This window comes from Oreochromis niloticus, unplaced genomic scaffold (genome assembly GCF_001858045.2).
Source record: "Oreochromis niloticus isolate F11D_XX unplaced genomic scaffold, O_niloticus_UMD_NMBU tig00001078_pilon, whole genome shotgun sequence".
In the NCBI taxonomy this organism is placed as follows: domain Eukaryota; kingdom Metazoa; phylum Chordata; class Actinopteri; order Cichliformes; family Cichlidae; genus Oreochromis; species Oreochromis niloticus.
The window spans coordinates 71232-91788 of NW_020327299.1; the positions used below are offsets into that span (position 1 = coordinate 71232).

At 40.4% G+C, this 20557-nt stretch overlaps 2 protein-coding genes and 2 long non-coding RNA genes across 5 annotated transcripts in view; 2 read left to right on the forward strand and 2 right to left on the reverse strand.

The window, feature by feature from the left end:
• Positions 1-2603, forward strand: part of LOC109200644 (uncharacterized) — a 33028-nt gene extending 30425 nt beyond the window's left edge. The window contains exon 3 of the mRNA XM_019356216.2: positions 1258-2603. Coding sequence (XP_019211761.1) covers positions 1258-1521 — 264 coding nt within the window. The 3' untranslated portion in view covers positions 1522-2603. The remainder of the gene's footprint in view (positions 1-1257) is intronic.
• A 3530-nt stretch (positions 2604-6133) lies between these two features.
• Positions 6134-9767, reverse strand: LOC102082976 (uncharacterized). Of its 2 annotated transcripts, none has more exons than XR_002060800.1 (4): positions 9701-9767; positions 7854-7955; positions 7615-7728; positions 6134-6853 (listed from the first exon to the last, which is right to left on the reverse strand). It is a non-coding gene; the product is annotated as an uncharacterized LOC102082976 (long non-coding RNA). The 2 variants fall into 2 exon arrangements; XR_003217479.1 differs by having other exon boundaries at positions 6134-7289.
• A 697-nt stretch (positions 9768-10464) lies between these two features.
• LOC109200643 (uncharacterized) lies at positions 10465-12598 on the forward strand. The gene is made up of 2 exons (XM_019356213.2): positions 10465-11115; positions 12462-12598. Exons 1-2 carry the CDS (start codon positions 10487-10489, stop codon positions 12496-12498), a joined length of 666 nt encoding a protein of 221 aa, XP_019211758.1. The 5' UTR covers positions 10465-10486; the 3' UTR covers positions 12499-12598.
• A 1894-nt stretch (positions 12599-14492) lies between these two features.
• LOC109194419 (uncharacterized) lies at positions 14493-17356 on the reverse strand. Its single transcript, XR_002060802.2, has 3 exons — positions 17278-17356; positions 17052-17164; positions 14493-14548 (listed from the first exon to the last, which is right to left on the reverse strand). It is a non-coding gene; the product is annotated as an uncharacterized LOC109194419 (long non-coding RNA).
• Between the last annotated feature and the right edge of the window lie 3201 nt (positions 17357-20557).

A 20557-nucleotide genomic window follows, 5' to 3' on the forward strand; every position in this document is an offset into this window, starting at 1 on the left:
AGACAGGCGTTACAAAGATCCTGTGTGTCAGCACTCCCGGTGCTTGCTGCTCTCGGGCTTCCCACGCTCCTCCTGGGGGGGAAACAATACACGCAGCCGTCATACACTAACTTTGACTTGCTCTCAAGACACTGACATGGAGTCTCACTCAATTATCCTGCGTCGGTGGAGGATTCACCACACCATTAAGTAGTTCCCCCCCGCCGACGCTTCAGATATGTGGCATCCTTCTCGGGCCTGGCCAGCCATCCTCAGGCCTAACGGTGCCTGTAGCCTCCTGGCTACAGCCACACCCACACCTCCCTATACATACACACATGGAAAAAACCCCAGACAGACAATTTAGTGCTGGCCCCTCAGGTGTGGATGCAACCTCAAAATCATGTCAGGGAAATTTACAATACTGCTATTTATGCTGATATGTAAAGAGTAAAAAACACTCCACATAAATCAAAGTGTTGAAGAAGTAAAACACGATCCCAGCAGCTACATTATAAAACAACAGTAGCGTAACCTTGGTAGAGTTTTCCCTGGATACTTATAACATGACTGCTTTACACTTTAGTTTGACAATAAATACAAGAACTCAACCTTGTAGCTGCGCAATATGGTCACAGAATAAAACTGACAGATATATCAGGGATGTTCGGTCGTTTTAACTAACTGCGTCTCCTCCGTGAAACCGCATCAGTAAGTCACAGTTCTGTCAAATGAGGCGAAGCTATCGAGGCTTTGACTCATTTGTTTACTCTTGAATCAGCTCGTATTTCCTCCTCGCGTGCTTTCATAGTCTGATAACACCGCAGAGCGTCTTATTTGTCTCAATCAATGAAACAAGTTTGTTGTTTCCAGTTGTCATACATATTTGCATTAATGTTTGCATGTACTGTGCTTTGCTGACGATTGTTGAGGTCATTATCATTGGAGCCCTTCACTCTGAGACTTTTCTCGGCTTGTCTCACAGTTCTGTGCGCTAATGAACATAAATGTCGCTATATCACAGATTTTGCGATATGATACTTTATAGTACGTAAAAATGTACACCAGTAACATAAATGCATCCCATATTATGCAACATGTCATATTACATCACTACTGACACATATTTAGCCTGCCACAGGAAGAGCAAGTGTGAGGTTGTGTGAACGTGCCCCATTGAATAGATATCGTTACGGCTATATGTCAGACCTGAAACGGCTTCATGTAAAGTTCCTGCGTCTGAATCTGATCGCATTTCTGCTCTTGTATCCTCTGCAGCCGACACAGACGACCTCAGAAGTAAGCGGACTGGGAACTCTGGCCGCTGTCTGCATCACAGCTGTGGTCTTTTTGGTTTTGGGCCTTGTGTGGGGATGGCTCCTGAAATCTCACTGCTCCACGTACGTGTCACGTCTACTACGACGCTTTGGGCCCGGAGATGAACGACATGATGTAAATGGGGCGTCGGACCCTCTGAGCCATCCTCCTCCTCTGCAGATGAATGGCCGCAAACCATCAAATGCGTCCCAGGCAGACGTCTGAAGACTTTTAGGAGCAATACTTGGCAACGTTTAACTTATTAATGCGCTTCAGCTTATTAATGTGTGCAGCTTATAATTATAATGATGAATTTTTACACCGATTAAAGCTTTCGCTTCCTGTCTTAATTTACTTTTTCTTATTTTTTGTAATATTTATACATGTTCTTCTTCAGTGCCTTCAGGCCTCACAGGCCTCCTGTATGTTCACGGTGAAGTCCGGACATTTTCACGAACACTTCGTGGTTCTCCTGCTCCATCACGGAGGCCTCGGCTTAGGTTAAAGGTTCCTCCTTCCAGACGGAAACGGGTGGTTTGACAAATGAAAATAAATTATTTGAAGCCATGCTCACCTTCTTTTCCTATTAGAATCTGTTTTATAAACGTCAAACGTATGATTCTACCATTAAACAATACACATGGATACATTTTTAGACCACAGTGCTTCTTGGATTCATTTTAATATTTTTAAACGTATATTTACATTTATTTTTGTTAAATAAGAAACAGAAATTAGTCCACACCTCTCAGAGTCTACTAATGAAGCAAACCCTTTCACTCTCCACACAAACATTTTCTAATGCGGATACAAAGAAGACAAATTATTCTGTAATTTTTACATCAGCATTTATTTATTTATTACGATTTAACACAAATCACTGCATATTTTTTTCATTTTGTATTTTCCGATAGAATTCCGATAAAACTCTGTAATGATGTAATGATTGCTTACATCCACCGAAGTGTTCAAGGTCAACTTAATGATTCACTGGTTGAAAACTGACAAAAAGCCTTATGATTCTTGTCAACACATAGAAAAGACTACATCAAGATTGATGACATTATGTCCCATTTCATCACTGACTTGATCGGAAAGTCAGCATGATAATAATAGCGCTATTTAAATCTGTCTTTTTCTCTCTTTTTTGGAAAATAAAAGTTTTCTGTCAGTGTCATTCACTAAACGAATTTCCTTAAACAATGAACTGAATGCTACACATGTGCGATACACACATTAAAAACCTAAAGCCTACACTTCCACTTTTAATGTACCAAAAACGACTTAAAGCAGGTTTAAAACGATCAGATGAGGTGTTTGGATTTAGTGGCCTAAAGGGCCTCAGGTTGAGCCAAACGATCCGCACAGTCCTGTGTGCAGTGCTGTAGTATTAGGCTCGGTCTCCTGGCTCTGATTATTAATGGTGGCCTATTATTGCTCAAGCACGAGAGTCTAGACTCAGCAATAAAGATATATGGACAAACCTATTTTTAATGTCACTAAATCAACAGTAAATCGTTTTTTTCGATGGTAAAACTACAGGTTTATACGGAATGCGTGATTTTTAATAACCGTTGCAGCTCTCTGTTCTGTAAAATTTATACTAATAAACTGTTGATCAGAATATAATTTCGGTCATTAAATGGAGAGCGATTTTTACGCATTCGGACATTTTTATCTCACTCTGAATGATACTCTCCTCTTCACTTCAGAATCACAGTGTTATCAGCATATTCTTATTTTTTGACTTTTTGATCAAAATTTTGTATTTTTAAATTCATTTAGACATTTAGAAATCGCGCAAAGTTCAAATTCTGTTGAATAACAATCAGCAGCTTTTTCTTTCTTGAGTACTTATAAAATAGTTTATATGACACCTGCAGTACCTTAGCAGCCCACCAGGGGTCTCATGAATACACTCATAGAACAATGTAGAATACGAGAATACAACATCAGAATAGAATTGTATGTATGTCACAATATAGCGCGGTATATCACAGCGTGATAAAGTAACAATGGTAGTGTATGTATGTATGCATGGATGATTCCTGACTCTCACGCGGAGCTGACTTCATAGTTTCACTGAAGGAACTGCTAAGACAGTTCAACATTATTATGTCATCAACTGTAATTTTACCTAAGCTGAAATGTTAGTTGTAAGACAGCGAAAAAAGAAAGATGTTTGGAAAACATGTTCTAGGGCAGGAGTGTCAAACCTATGGCCGGAGGGCCACAGTCAGCCCAGCAGAGACTCTAATCTGGCCCGCTGGACAACCTTGGAATATGTGATGTTGGACATGAGTTTCTGAATTTATAGGGTAGTTTCTCTTTTACAGTTTGTATAAAAGAATCCCCCACTGCCATTCATACTACACTAAAACAATTAAGTAATAGATAAACAATAACACTTAAAACATAGAAAATGTAATTTTTTGTGGGGTTTTTGTTTTTGTAATATATTCTGATTAAAATAAAAACACTTTTTTGTGAAATAACGTGAGTTACTTTCTTGTAATTTAATCACTACCATAACCTTTTGTTTTTATACTAGTGAGCACATGTTCTTTCATTACTGCAGCAGTATTTCTATATCATGCAGTAAAACTGCACCAGTCGTACTGTTCACACTGACACAAAGGGGAGTTTTGCTGGTTCTGCACATTTGAGATCAAAGTGGGCCGTACGAGGGCTTTTACGATGAGTTTGACAATATGCCATGGCTGATTTTTCTCATCAGATGACTGAACATGATGACGACTTACATGCAAAGGCCTGGTGAAACTTAGTAAAACTGAACATCCTCTTAGGTGTGACACTGCAAGGCAAAGCATTCAAACAGCAAAGTGAAAATGTAGAGTAACCTTATGTAGGTTTATCTGAAGCTTTGCCTTGTTTTGGTTTAGCAAGTCTGAATGTCTTTGGGCAGTGCACGGTTCACTGAAACTGTTATGTGGACTAAACAGGACTTCAATTGATATGGATGTCATCCTGCAGGGCTGTGTGCTATATTCACACTCAAACTAAAACCAGAATGTCAAAACAAAACTACTTCCCTTTAAATCTTTCCAAACATGTAGCCTACAGCACTTTATCACATTATGTAGCAGAAACTAGCGGTGAAACATTTATGTACTGATATTAGTTGAAGTCAAACACATCACAGCCTGGTTTTAACACAAGAGTCTCAGCCTTAATTTGACAGGATATTCTCTTTTCTAACAGGGCACATCCAGGGGAAGGTCTATATGTCACTAAAAAACAGGACAATAAGCAGCCATGGGTGAGAGTGTGACATGGTCCATCTTTCTTCCTCAGTGAAACTGTTATTGTTCTGTGTGTCTCAAAGCTCTTCAGCAGCAGTGGGTACGGGGTAGTGAGCCGGATCTTTGAAATGAACGACGCGAGCCGGCTCCGTGTTTTTTTCTTTCTTTCTCTCACCCTCTCTCTCGCACTTTTTTTCCGCCTCACTCCGCACGCGAGCCTTGTGCTTGCACTGATCAGAGGGGGGAGGGGCGGTAGTTACACTCGCAGTAGCACAGGAACAGAGCAGGAGGGAGAGAGAGAGAAAGAGAGCCAGGGACAACAACGTCACATTAGAAAGGTATAGTAATCGGATGATAAAGGATTCAGAAAGTTTATTCGTGCAGGCCCATATGACAGAGAATGTGCATCTTCTTTTTGTTTTCATATTTTAACTTATATTTAATTGTGTTGTGGTTTGCAGTGTTTTGTGTTGTTTCACTTTAAATTTGTTTAAAAGGAAAAAGCTGAAAATTTAAATAGTTAAAAGTTGAAATGTAAATAGTTGGTTTTTGTATTATATGATTTATTTATTACATTTTATGTGGAGTAAATAAATAAAGTATATTTATGGTGGCCCCTAGAGACAAACCAGTACGAACTCCAAAACACGTACAAAAGACAACAGAAGTGCTCCAGGATGCTCGGCGCAGTGTTGAGCTTTTGTTACCTAGTGGCTACACAAGCCAGCAAGTACCAATGACCGGATTTGGTGTGGTAGTAACAGGTAAATGTACATTTTTTTAAAAAAATGATTTGAATATATATGAGTGCTTGTGTATAAATACACAAACGCTTTCAATTGTGTAATTTAAGTGATCGAGGTAGCTCTGTTTGGGAAGGTTAGTTAACACTAGAAATGTGTTTTGGAGTTTGTATGTGCTTTGTCTCTAGAGGCCACCGTATATATTTATATATAAACATATATAAATAAAACCAGATTGTTTTTACATTAGTAATTCCTTTTGTGCATAATTTCATATTGTTGTTAATAATAAATTAATTAAAGCAACAAAACAACCTGAAGAGCCAGTTGGGAGCCGAAAAAGCCGGTTCTCTAAAAAGAGCCGGAAATCCCATCACTAGTACGGGGTAATTGACCGTTTGCAAATGAGTGTGACCAAAAAGGTGGGTACGAATGACTGTACCAACATCACTGAATGAAAGTACAGCTTATACCTGAAAAAGCTTCCAGTAAGGCTTGATTTGCTGTCTTCCAACAATTTACGGTACAAACAAGAATCTCAAGTGTTTGTTTTTCTTTGTAACATCTCTCTTACCGTCACCCAGACCATTAAAATGCTGAATAATCAAAGATCAGTAACACCTGAGGGTTTTCCCCCATTGGTGAGAGCATGTTCTGTATGTATATTCATTTACAGCGATTACTAATCCTGCCTGTTTGTACAGATTTACAGTCTTTCCTGTTTTCTTTGCTCTTTGTAAAAAGCTCAGGTCAGCTGCTGTGTGCCAATAAAGTTTTTAGTTGGTAACAAAGTGACGCTCTAACCTGATGCAGATTACAGTCATGAATTGATTCATTTTGCACATTAAATGACTTCAAATGTTTGATGGAATAAACACTGAAAACCTTTAACAAAAGCACATTAAGATAAAATGAATATACAACAGAGTAAGAAGCATTAATCTGCTGCTATAATCCCACAGTTAAACCTGAAGCTTCATCTAAACTCAGTCCAGGTGTTTCTCTGCAGTCGGCTCTGTTATCCTGACAAAACTGTTTCCAGTCAGAAAGGCTGCAGGTATTTGTGTGAAATAAAGACAGCGAGGGAAAAATTCATACCAACAACATTTGAATAAATAACAAGTGAGGAGAAAACAATGAAAAGATACAAAACATCAGCAATATACAGCTTGTAACAGAGCAAACAGGGATGTAAAAGTGACTTTATCAGTGCGTGGTTGTAAAGGTGTTAGGCCACACATGAAGCTGTTGGTGTCTCTGAGTCATCGTCCTCTCTTCTTTGCACTGGCAGCATCACATGATGTTGTTCAAATAAAATGACCAGATTTGCACAACAAATAAATACCAGAGTTTTTGTTCTACATAAAGATCTTCATCTATTTTCCTGCCTCCTCTTCACCCTGAGAAAGGCGGGACTCTGCTGACGTAGTAGGCGAGGCCCAGGGAGAGGAGGGCGATGACCAACAGCAGCAGCAGGACCCTCCAGAAGCCCAGGTCCTCCACAAACTCCTGCCAGGTGGTCCTGAAGCTGGACAGGATGCCCTCAGTGCTCTGCAGGGTCGGGTTCAGTAAGGAGCAGCTCTTTTCATGTGTTAAAAATATTTTTCAGACTCATGAATTTTAATGCAGCTGTTCACACATCGCCTGATGTCACAGCACAAATTTGAGGCATTTACTTTTTCCTGTAAAAGTTTGATTTTCCTGATTTTTGCGTACAAATAAACAGATCTGACCAATCAGATCACTGCATTTAGCTAAAAGGGTGCTCACAGTTCGAACACACCAGTGTTGAAAACAACTTTCGACACACTCTCTGAAATGATTCATCTGCCTCCTCAGATCTGATCCCATCTCTGGTAACAAAAGCTCCACCGGCTCCTCTGACATCCTGAAACATGTACGAAAGTTTCAACTTCTGGATCAAACCATGAAATTCTGTCTGCTGCTGAGAATCAGATGAACCCAGAATCTCAGTTTCCTCCTTTTCCTGTTTAGAAACATCAGCTCATCATCACTGGATGTCGACTACATTTTTTCACAGTGGGTTTTTTATGAGCACATATTGTTCATTAAAACAAGACAAGCTCAGTGTGGAAAGGTCTTTATAGTCATGGCTGGAGGTCGGGGCTCTGTGAAGGCCGATCTAACATCATCATTACAGGTTTTGTTTTTTAATTTTACCTGGTCATGAACACAACACTCTACTTTTTGTCTTTTAAATGGAGTAAATAAAGTTTGTTAAGGGTTAAAATATACACACAGTGGACAAACTCCTCACTTTCACAGACTGAACCCTAACAGTAACCACTGACCTCAGAAAGTGAGAGGAGGGACACCAATCATCCAGCTGGTCGCCATGGTGACCAAATTATGGAGGCAGAAGTCACTGAAGCACAAGGAGGAGGTCAGGACTCAGAGTGAAGCTCCTGCAGCAAACAAACATGTGAATGTAAAGAGTTTGATGGTTTTCAGAGTGAAACACAAACAGGACCTGATGCTGTGAAAACTACACCAATGAAACACACGTCTGTTTCTCAGCAGCCAAACACACCTGATCATCCACACCATCCTCAGCCTCCACCTCTGCTGCTGCTCCACCCACACAGCTGGAGATGAAGATGAGCAGCATCATCATGTCAGCTGAATACAGCACCTGCAGAGAGGGAGCAGCAGAGTTATGATGAGTCTTAACGAGGCTCCTGCCAGCCTTCATATTAACCAAGAGTTATCATCATCATCATCATCATCTGGAGTTAGAGCTGGATTCAGTGCACTGAGCTCCAGAAGGACTTTAACTTGGGTCATGTGATCAGCTGACCTGTGCTGAGTCTGCTCTGATGTTTCTTTCTTTTTGTTGATTTAACAAACTGCATAAATAGCTACTTTGTCCATTACTGTAGAAAAATACAGCCTTTTTGAAATCAGATGACACCCTGTACAACATGTCAGAGAGTAAAAGGATAACAGACTGGTGTTTTTTTACACAACACTTTCATTTAGACGGGGAGACTAGACAGTGATCTGCTCTGTAACCTCCTGAGCCTCAGCCAACAACACATTAGCACATGTAACATGAGCTACTTTAGTTTTGTAACTGCTTTCACACACACAGTCACAGTAGGGATTCATGTGCAGTTGTTGACCAGCAATACTGACGAGAATCACCCTGTTAATTTAAACATAAAGCAGTTCGCGCCAAATTAGCTCCACAGCAGCACTTGTTTACTCAGCGCTCCCACACAGCCTTCAATAAATGTTAAGACTTGAATCACTTTGATTTCCACTCCTGAGGGGAAATGAATTGCTGTGGTTTACACTGCTGTCAAGAAACGTGCTGTCAGAAAACTTTCAAGAAGTTAGGCTTTTACAAGCCACACAGTCACAGAGCAGTGAGCATGAACCAACAGATGGGGCCCAGCAGGAGAACAATAAGTTAAAATTAAATTAATCTGAATCACAGTTTTACAAACTCTGTGTTTTAAAATGTAAATGCAATGATTTGGAAATCTCATAAAGTCACAACACAGAGACTGACTCATCTTGGATCTCTCTGCTCCCGTACAGTAAGTACAGTTAATAAATGTCAGGGAGTCTGTCTGCCTGCTGAGGCTCAGTGCACTCGTGCAGAATTGAGCTTCTGAGACCGAGGTCAGTCCACATCTCTCCAAGGGTCACTCAGCCTGTCAACAAGGTGCAGCCAGTCCACAGCTCTCAGTGGGAAACGCTGTGCTGATGGACGTTAATGTTGCCGATCAGCAAAGATCAAAGTCTAGACGCGGGAATCACCAGGTGCAATACTTCACTCATGATAGTATATTATTGCATTGTTGAAACATTTTGCGACATTCTGAGTATTGCAATAAAACACACTGTGATTTATCACTTTGTTTCTGCAAATTATGTCCTCAAAGTTAAACTTTGTCAATATCAGTTTCATCCAGTCAGATCAACTATTTCTTTGCACCAAAATGAGACGATCAAACACACCAACACTGTCACCAAATCCTGACATAATTGTTGCCACGAGATAGTGGGGACTGGGCCAAAAATCGCACAGTGTAAGCCCAGCATTAGCCTGGTTTTCCTGCTCTCAGACACCCTAAAGTAATGATAGAAACATGTTATAGAACCAAAACATTGCAGTTGTGTTTATTATTGTTTTTATACTTGAATATCTCTGCAATGCAACAACTGGTACATGTGTTATTGTTACTGTGCTCTTTGTAATCCAGCTGGTGAGGGATCCACTGCCTTTAGCAGCCTCGCACAGATCCTTTATCCACTGTTTCCTCCTCCTATCCTCACAGGGCACAATGTTATATCATGAGTGATAATTTAAAAAAAATCTATACACATAAAACACAGACACACACAAATACATACAGTGACATTTTATACCTTTTCCAGAATACTGTATACACAGTGGCTACGAGTTTGCATCATGGTGCTGATCCAGAATCCTTCCCCGCAAAACATGCGCGTGCTCTTACAAAAGGACCAGGTGTGCCAAAAAGTGATTTCCAATGCTTCCGTGGGGTTTTTTGTGTGTAGTATCGTGGGTTATATATAAAATTAAAAAATTACCTGTTTCTCACGAATCTTTGTTATTGTACTTACATTATAATCAATCAGCTTCTCTTTGTCCACTTAAAATATGTTTACAGAACTATTTTTGCATTTGTTGCAATTTCAGCTGTCCTCTCGGCCAGATTACTCTTAAAAGAGACATTTTTAAAGTAAACAAGATTTTTTTTTTTTTAACTACATAAAAGTCACTGTCAAAAACTGATTGCGGCTTCTGCCTTGTTACAGGAATGTTTGTTGCTCAAGATGACGTGATATAATTCAGCAAATACCGGAAATCAGTTTTTGGCACAACACCGAGCGCTCACTGCCGCATCAGTCGCTTAGTAGTTATGTGACTTATGCAAGCCAGATCCTTTTATCTAGCAAAATTGTGATTAATAGCTACTGAAATGTTATTGTTGGCATTTCAGTAACTATTGAAACACGCACACACATAAAAAAGAGGGAAAAAAACTTCAATAAACGGCACTTGCCTGCTACACCGCCCTCTCCTCTCCACGCCTGCCCTTTGTGGGGCAAACGTCCTCAGCTCTCATTTGAGGGGTGGTGCCGGTGGGGGACTCTTGAAGCACTTGACTTTCTGACCGGTGTTCAGATATGTTAGGCTCGCTGCTCGTCGTCGCTGTTTTTACCCGTTTGTCTGCAGATGTCCAGCCTGTTTTAGGAAACTCCTTCACGTTTCCACAAAACTGCAAGAACGATGAAGAAGGAAAATTGCTCCGGGCTGAGCCCCAGGGGGAGGTGGAGGTGGCTGTTCACCAGCGCGGTGTGTGGGCACCCGCCCGGGGCTACCGACACCGGATCCTTCAAAGCTCTTCCATTTTGTTCAGGCGCATATTTTACAATGACAGTGGCGTTTTTGTATTAAGATGCGGCAGCCGGGAGATGCGCATCCAGGTTAAAGTTCTAGTTCCTTTCAATGTCACCGTGAAAGAGGGAGAAAAAGCGACACTGCCGTGTTACTTTCCAACTACCAGCAAGAAGACTGTCTCTGCACGATGGGAGATGAATCAGCAAGTTGTGTTTGAGTGGAATTCCTGCACAGATAAAAGTAACGGCACTGCTGATGGAAGACTCTCTGGAGACTTTTCCTTAAAACTGCGACAGGCGAGGAAGGAAGATCATGGATATTATTTCTGCTATAAACAAAATGAAGACGGAGAGAAAGAGGGGGATCCATCTGTCGTGAGGCTGAAAGTAAAGAAGAGAGGCCGCGACCAGCAGCGGTAAGTAGCCTATCCTCTTTTTTCATAGCCGGGTTCGACATTAGATCAGTATGACGGAGTATTAGGGCCACATAAAAAAATTTTAAAAAAAGTCTCTTTCGCGAATAAACGCGAAATATTATTTTTTGGGGGAAAAAGATGAAATGTAGCGATTACGCTCGCACTTTCAAGCCAAACCACTTCCACGGCTCCTATCCTCTACAAACACTTGATCAGCAATCTTCTCGGGTCTTGTGGCACAGCACACGCAGTGTCGGAATCCTTGCATCAGATGCATCATTTTGAAGGAGAGATCAAGGAGCTGAACGACAAATCGCTCCCCAATTTCGACTTTACTCTCCGAATCATCAATTAGATATATTTTTTAATATGGCCCCGATACCCCCTCGTGTCCCGCATATGTCTGAGCAAAGGTCACTTTATTATTTACATGTGGTTCTAATAAGCACAAACGCGCGTTTTAACCCTTTAAACCCTGACCTAATTTAGCCTTTAAACCAGGGGTAGGCAACTCCAGGCCTCGAGGCCTACCCTCGAGTACCCAAGGGCCTACCCTTGCTAAAAATGCTAAACGTCACCGGTTAGGGTTTAAAGGGTTAAGCACGATCGTGATTCGTTAGAACTGCGAAAAATCGGAAAATCGAGCTTGATACTAAAAGAAAAATAAATGAATGAAAGTTTCGTCCTGGGAAATTATGCTTAAAATATTTTTAAATACTCTGAGGAATGTTAGGCTCTGGTGTGTAAAGGCCTTTAGACTGCAGAGGCAAAGAAAAAAACGAACAGGAGGCCAATTTACTGTGAGCCTAGATACGTCTCCATTTCATGTGCCACGACTGGTTATCGTCATAATCATGATCGCTGCTAAACTGTGACTTACACTGAGCTCGCACTACAGTAACTTTTCCTCAGTGTGATTATTTATCGACTAGTGTAACTTTTAGATGAAGCACATCAGTATATTTTGGATGAGAGGGCAGAGTGACTTTGACCGAGGCCTCATGACTTCATAGGTGTCGCACGAAAACGAGAAGAGCAGCGTGAAATTCCGGGTGTGCTTGGGTGTCATATACGGACAGAGAACCGAAAGGAGCGCGTATAAAGACGTGGACCCGCTCATGGAATTCAGATAATTATCTCAATTTATGTTGGTGGTGGTCAGAGGACCCGGTGTCGCCAGTGTCCGGCAGCCTCGCCTCTGTCAGTGTGCCCCTGGGCAGCTGTAGCTGCCATCACCAGTGTGTGAATGGGTGGATGACTGAGTGTGTAAAGCGCTTTGGGGTCCTCAAGTAAAGCACTATACAAATGCAGGCAATTTATCATTTACCATTCCCCTTTCTCTGCAGCCGACGAAGAAAACGGGACAATCGACGAGGACCCTGAGTAGCTGTCAGCAGAGGAGGAACTTTGGTCTGCCAGCCTGGACAAGCTTACTTTCCAGTCAGTCCTGTGGAGGACATTTGGATTCTCGGCCTTGTGGGCTGGATGCTGGTGGAAGCACCCACCGCAGCTGCGTGGACCTTCCTGCTCTTGCGCTCATTAGTTAAATATATTTCTGGTAGCTGCATATTTTCAGCGTCTTAAAAACATATCTCTGAATGTGTTTGAGGATGCAGGAAAGGGAATTGATATTAATATGTATTTTATTCTGTTCATTTAATCTTCAAGTTTGCAGTCTAAGGAGCTTGGAAAGAAAAGCGTCTGGGGGGAAACTCCCACTGGGTTTAAATCTGGGACTCTCCACCATTTGACCTTAAAACTGAAGAAGCTTCTCGGATTAGAGGTGAAACGTCTTCAAGCAACTTAAAGAAGTCCAGACGCTTTTCTTTCCAAACTCCTTAGACTATGATGACCTGGATGACTCAGAACCTTCAGACTTCAAGTTTGCATTTCTGAAACATTCTGTTAATAATCCTTTTGTTTATTTTACATTTTATTCAACTGCATGCGTATTTATACAGACTATACTACATTAAATAAACTATTCAATGAATGTCTGAGTAATGAATTATTACTATAATCATTCATAATAAACATTCTTCAGTCTACCTGCAGTCCTTCTGTTAACACCAATATTTAGTCCCGCAGTGCTCCATCATGGAGCCTCCTTCCAAATAAGAATTAAACACAAAAAATGAAATCACATCAACATTTAAACGTTTTTTTATAACAAAAATTATTTGAATTATTTTTTCTAGGACACATTTGTGTTAATATTATTCTCCAAAGTCTCAAAGATCATAGTGAGCATTAACCTCCTAAGACCTGAACTCTTCCACAGCATGCATTTTTAATTTCTCTTTGATATTTGGGCTGATCAGCACCTGATGAATGCAAAAACAAAGGATTACCAGATTTATTTTTTTTAACCTAATTTTTGTTTCTGAGAAAATGAGATCCACATAAGAGGACATTTGTTTTAAATTTCAATAGAACAGTGGCAGTATAATGTCCTCGTAAGTGGATATCAGGCCCTTGTAGAGCAAAATGTAGTATTCTGGTCTAGACAACCCAAAATGTGATGTCCACAGGTCCTCAATGTCACTGAATAAATGTTTTAGGTACAAGTTGTTATGTTTGTGTTGCGGATGATTTTAGGTTACATTAGAAGATGAATATAAAATTAATTTCAGACTTAAACATTTTCCACGGTGCAGAATCACTGCAGCTTCTTGTTTGAGGCCTGCGTGTGGCCCACGGGAGAAAGCTCGGCCTCCTGTCCCCAACAACCCAGAACAGACTTCAATGAATGAATCTGATACTTTAATAAATTACTGTCAACAGTTTCTTCACATTTTTCACGTTTCCTCATTTCTGCTGCCCAGAACGATCTTCCCCTCTGTTATAACAAGTTTACAACAATCAGCCAACAACAGAACTGATAATGAAAATGAGAATAATGCAGGTGCCAAAACATTCAACTGTCCATATTGCTGATAAATAATACTAATAACAATGATAACACATTTTAGGCTGTTTGGTTCAATGATCTACACTCATTTTGGCTCTTAAAATGAATGTGGTGTCTTTAATATTTTTATATATTTTTCTATGAACTAAAGATGACGTCACCCACAGTTTCCTTTGTCCTGTGTTTGTTTTTGCTGTGAAGATCATGCATGAAAAAATGTCTCAGCACAGGCAGGATTTTCAGCTTCCAGCTTTATTATAAGGAGAACAATCATATTTTCAGCACAGCTGCCTGATTCACAGTCATGACAAAGAGAAAAGCAGAAACAAAGAAGACGTAGCAGCCAGTGCAGAGGGAGAAGACAGCAATGACATCTATCAGCAGGAGCAGCTACAAGAAGCTGAAGTCCTCCATGAATCCATGTCTCCAACTCCAGGAGTTGGGAGAGAAACCGTCGGAGGATCCACAGATAAGGTCTGATGCTCTGCAGTTAACAGCCTGATGTTCAGCACCAGCCTGATTCTGCAGCATAAACACAAACACACCGTCAGAGACACAAAGAACCACCTTCAGGAACAAGAACAACACTCAGTCCTCGTCTCTTTTGTTTCTTTCACAATCCTGTCTTTCTATACATGGATGGCAGGGCTCGCAAAATTTCAAAATCCCTGGTAGCCCTTCGGGCAGGCACTCTTCAGTTTTGGCAGCCCAAATAAATTTAAGTAGCCGGAAAAAAAAGGAAAACAAAGAGGACAATCTTTTGATTGATGTTTTGTTTCCTTTACAATATTATACATTAAATACATTAAAGTATAATATTGTAAAGGAAACAAAACTCCAATCAAAAAATAGTTAAAACACAAATTACATCAACTGTATAAAAATTACAATCATCAAGTCAAATATTTGGTTCTAACTGAACAGAAATTTCTATGAACTTGTAAGAACTGTGCAGAACATGAATCAGTCTGTGTCAGATCCTGAATCTGAAATTTCCACTGAAATCACGGGTAAGAGGTGAGTGGAACCAAGATCGAGGCCATTTGCTTTTTGAAGTTTGCAAAGACTGCTAAATGTTGCCAATGGTAGTTCACTCTTTGGAACATAGTACACTGTTCTAAACAGATTTTTCAGGACTTCTTGTTGTGCTTGGTTTATTTTTAGTATGTTTTTTTTGCAATTGGTTTGTTCTGGGAAGATACTGCAGACTGAGCATAATGCATTTCTTGCATTTCTCATGGGTTTGATGGGGTCTTTCTTAAAATTACTGGTCCCAGTAACAAAGGCGCTTGTCGACTGAGATATCGAGGGAAACTCACGACACACCCAGCAGAACACTGTTATTTAGCATAGCATATTCCAACCACAGAAATTCTTTTGTCCATGAAACCAAAAAAGCTGCGCTTTCTTTTTGCCTCATAGTCTGATTTGTCATAACTTTTCCGTTTTGTGGCTTTCTTTGGCTGTCACTTCTTCACCCTGACTTGTCTTATTTGGCTCTGCAGAACTAAAATACCTGCGTAAATCCTGCTGCTTTTACACACGTACTTACATAACGGTCAGCAATTCTCTGCACAATCAACCTCTCACATGTTTAAGCTTGCTGTGGAGATTTCACTTGTCATGTTTGAATAGTAAGCTAATGAGTGATAAGACGATGTCAGAGGAATTGGTGCGCAATTAATCTGTCACTCACCAATCAGTACTGTCGCTCTCTACACACAGTTCACGCGATCGCAAAGTGAAAGGAAAAGCAAAGAACATTCAAACGCGATTTCAATATGTCACATATTGACAGAGGCTCGTCGATGCCAATGAAATAATTACTCAGCTACATTGCGAAAGAAAATGCAAAGCATTGACATATATTTGTCTTCCTATGATAGCCCGACAGCAGGGCTGAGATGGGTTTTGGTAGCCCGACTGGAAAAGTTTTGCAAGCACTGGATGGCTTTTCTACCCCCCTGTATACAGACTGCCAGGAACAATGAAGCGTAGAGGAATTAACAGGCAGTTTGACGCCTTTGATGCTCCACTTTCTGATGCCCGTGAAAAACTTGTAGCTGATTTTAAAACAGGCTCCTTCAAGAGCTTCCTGCTGTTGCAGGACACTGTGGGCGTCATGATGCACTGATACACTGTGTGAGAGGCGGCATAAATGCAGCACTGATGTTTATCTTCCCGCTTCATTAAGTTATATTCTTTACACACAGTTTATTCATAATGGGAAGTACCACAGCATAGATAAGTCGGTGTATTATCAGTCTGTATGCAGTGTTTGTTTTACAAGTGTACCACAGGAAAGGAGGATGTGAACATTTTGATTAGGATGCCTCCTCCAATGGGCTCAATAGAGCTTCTTGAATATTCATCATTGGCTACTATTGTTGTAACATTGGCAGCTTCATCTCAGGCGTTGCATTCACAAACAGCTTCTTCCCCTGTGGTAGCATCTATTATAACACTACACTTTAATTCAGCGAGCTGACTCATTTTTCACAAAGGTTTGTAACTGCATGACTGGATGCCTGATTTTATAGAACTGTGGAAGTGCATTCAAATATTATGAGGGTCCTGATCTCTGCTTCATCGACTTCAGTCTGAGACTCCATGAGGAGACCGATATTTAACCCACATCCTGGGATGATTTAACGTAACCAGCCTGTTTCATTCCACACTTCAGTACTAATATGGATCTGACTGATTATGTTTGACAGTGAATATTAAGATTTAACATTTATTAATCAAAATGTAATTGGGACAGGGTGAATACACATCATAGTGAGTTCATCTACAGCAAAGTGCTGCACAAATAACTCATCTGTCTCTAAATACTGATCAATGTTACTGTGATTTAACAGCTGTTTGGGCTGGACCAACTTTTCTATTAAAGAGGGGGACATTCTTCAGTTGGTCTCATCCACCTGATATATTAGAGGACAAACACCAATACATGATACCAGATGTAACAGCCTGCTAACTTTTAACAATCACAACAAATATAACATTAACAGTGACGACTGACCTCAGAAAGTCAAATCAGGGACCTCAGTCATCCAGATGGTCGCCATGGTGACCAAGTTATGAAGCCAGAAACCACTGAAGCAGAAGGAGGAGGTCAGGATCAGAGTGAAGCTCCTGCAGCAAAACACATGTGAATGTAAAGAGTTTGATGGTTTTCAGAGTGAAACAAACAGGACCTGATGCTGTGAAAACTACACAATGAAACACACGTCAGTAGCCAAACACACCTGATCATCCACACAATCCTCAGCCTCCATCACCCACACAGCTGGAGATGAAGATGAGCAGCATCATCACGTCACCTGCAGAAAGGAGAGAGGGAGGACAGACATGTGAACCAGCTTAGAGCCGAGCAGACCTCAGCTTAAACAACACATAAACACAGAAAACGAGCAGCGAGGACAGCAGATTAGCTTTGACCTGCATAATGATTGAAGTGTAAGTGCATACAAACTAAAGATATCAGTGTTAGAATGCTTTCTTTCCTCTGCCTGAAGGGGAAAAATACAGCACAGTATCACAACACAGATGGTGCAGTGATGTTTCATCGATACAGGGACACCTGATACACACACACACGCGAAATGTTCGTTTCAAAAGAAAAAGAAAATCTGTGGCTGTCTGGTGATGGCACTGAATCTTTTTCACATACTTCCACGACCACTTTTGGTCACAGATCACATAACAGGATGTAACATTTCTGCAGTCACTCTCACAGACACTTTCAGGGTTTGATAATAATGTGTCTAATTTATAAATGCAGACAGATCACCAACATGTTGCCATCAGTCTGAAAGTGTCTTTGTCAGTGAGCACGGCTCCAGGGGACTCGACTCAACGGGCTACCAGCTGGTTGTACTTTGGTTATATTTCTCTAAAACAGGAGTTTGCTGAGCAAAATGTGAATATCTGTCTATGTAGACAACAACAAAATGTGATTTTCAATCATTTATCACAGTTCATTGCAGACTGATAACAGACGGAAAACACCATCTGTGTTTAAGTCAAATGTCTGTACATATTTAGGATTTTTTAACAAGGAAGTGAAACTCAATGTAATAACAGTTCAGCCTGTCAGCAACAAAAATGACTGAAGTGACAGAAAGACTGAGGACTTTGTTGGATTATTATTAAAACACTTTGCAGTTGAAAAAAGGTGATAAATCACAATGTTCTGTATCACAAAACATTACAAAAATACAATAATTATATGGTGGGGTGTCCGGTGATTCTCACCTCTTGTAATTCACAAATGTGGGGGAGATTTACATGGACATCTCATAACAAACACATGTAAACTGTGCTCAAAACTTCTCCAAGTTTCACCATCTTGGTTCTGATTATCTTCTTTAAACAACCTGCTATACAAGTTTATTTTAACTAATAATGGAGCTTTGAAAAAATATTAAATCCTATCAGATGCTCTGTAAGTTAAACATTGGTGGAGGGGGTTGAGAGCTCCACACATGCAGGACGTTCCAGGGACTGTCTGGAAGGTTTAAGATCAACTGTGCTGAAAATGATAACGATACACAATTAGCTGATACACTACAGCGAATTCATGAAGATATGATAGAAATGTAACGCTTAATGTGAGTGCTGGGTTACAGTCTGGCCTAGTCTTCGTCAGAAAGACTGCAGCAGTCCAGGAGTTTAGTTCACTGTCTTAATTAAGCTTCACAGAAGAACTGTTACAGAGGGCCTGGCATGATAAATCAACTGTGATGCAGCCAGATGTGAATTATAATGTGGCAGATGCAGAATAGGCTTGATAAGCATGGTTGTCTGGAACTGAAAAGATAATACTATAATTAGCAAGGTTCAAAGATAACTAAGCAACAATCAGAACACATCATCTACTCAGACACAGAATTTTTACAAGTCACAAGAGGACCAGACCAGAAGTTGGCTAAATAGACATATCTTCCAGTTGCCAGTACTAAAGCAGAATGTGGCAGCTAACAACAGTTAAACTAAACAATAACACAGAAAATCCTTAACCGCGGGATGTAATCATTGGAGGAGATTCCGCAAATAAATTAAATAAACCTACTCACATGACATCATTGTACCGAGGTAAACTTAGCTTTAACATGCACAGACAACTGTAACTATTATCATACCAGTTAACCTGTCGAAGGTAACAACACTTACAGTTCATTAACGCACACGGAATCACACAAACTGCGTTACAATGCATGCTCTGCTGCTGCGCCTTTCCTCTCTCACTCTCCTCTGCTGATGTGCACACGACCACTGATGCGCTCATTTGGGTGCGCTTGATTCTTGCCTCTAGACATCCTGAGGCTGAGTCAGCAGGGAATTTGCACACGGCTCAAGCACAGTGTGATAACCATGAGCAGTTTTCAACCTCGCAGAACTGGTAGACCACAGATTTCCTGTACTATAGAAAGTACGTTGCGGTATGCTATTTTGCACGCACTGTTATAATGTACCAATTACCAACTTGTGACCTAACCTCTACAAAGAGCTTAGTCAGAGCAGAGCGTGACACACTTTTTATCTCAAGTGTCTAAAATGTTTTATGTGGCTTTGATTTGAAATTAAAATTAAATATAAGCAGCTCAGAGCCAGTTCTGTTGACTTATACTAAATGTTGCCACAAGTTCACGAAATATTATTCAGGGCTGAACTTGAACCAGCTGCTCTCATATTTGATAGACTTCACTAAATTTACATACATTATGATCCATATATGCAGCCAAGCACATTTTACATTCTTACCATAAACCTTGCTGTAAATAAAAAGGCCGACTTAAAGTTTGATTTATGATTTAGTATTTCTGAGGCCTCATAACTTCATGAGTGTGGGAGAGATCAACACAAAAATCTCATTTGAAACTAATTAAAGCATTTTTTAAAATAACTGCAGCATCTTTTTTCACAGGATGTATCATAGTTTCAATATTACTAAATAATATTATATTATTATATAATAATAGCTAATAGATAGATATTCACTAGAAAAAACTTTCAAAGTTGATTAAAAAAAACACAAGTTTGGATGAACATTAAAGGCTCAGATCATCATGCAGGCAGCTGGCTGGTCAAACCTACCCAGCAAACATGGGATTTGTCCATGTTTATCTGCTCGTCTGAATCACCCCCGTTTGCCACACTGCTGCTGTTTAGCCTGCTCCACTCTCTGTGTGAGGATGTCACATGACAGAGAAAAAGGTGCCACACACTTCTGTGAACAGCTCCTTTAACCTGCTCAACAGTGTTTGCGTGACCCAGCATTTGAACTCTTTCACCTCATTAGCTGTTCCCGTGCCTCCTCTCCCTCTCTGCCCTGCTGCTACCTCCACCTTCTTCAATATGATAAAGGGTTCAACCTGACTCTGAAAAAAAAGGCATTATTTTGGCAGATGAAAATGTCGAGTGGCTATTACTCCTGTGTCAGACACAGGCAGGGAGTGACTGAATCAATGTGGTATTCTTTGCCAATCAATTACACTGAATTAAGAAAGCCAAACACCTTATGAT

Excerpts from the sequence above, each read along its gene's own strand:
- LOC109200643 (XM_019356213.2), top strand. The coding sequence starts at position 10,487 with ATGTTAGGCTCGCTGCTCGTCGTCGCTGTTTTTACCCGTTTGTCTGCA. Across the intron at positions 11,116-12,461 it reads AGAGGCCGCGACCAGCAGCG|CCGACGAAGAAAACGGGACA; the intron begins GTAAGTAGCCTA and ends CTTTCTCTGCAG.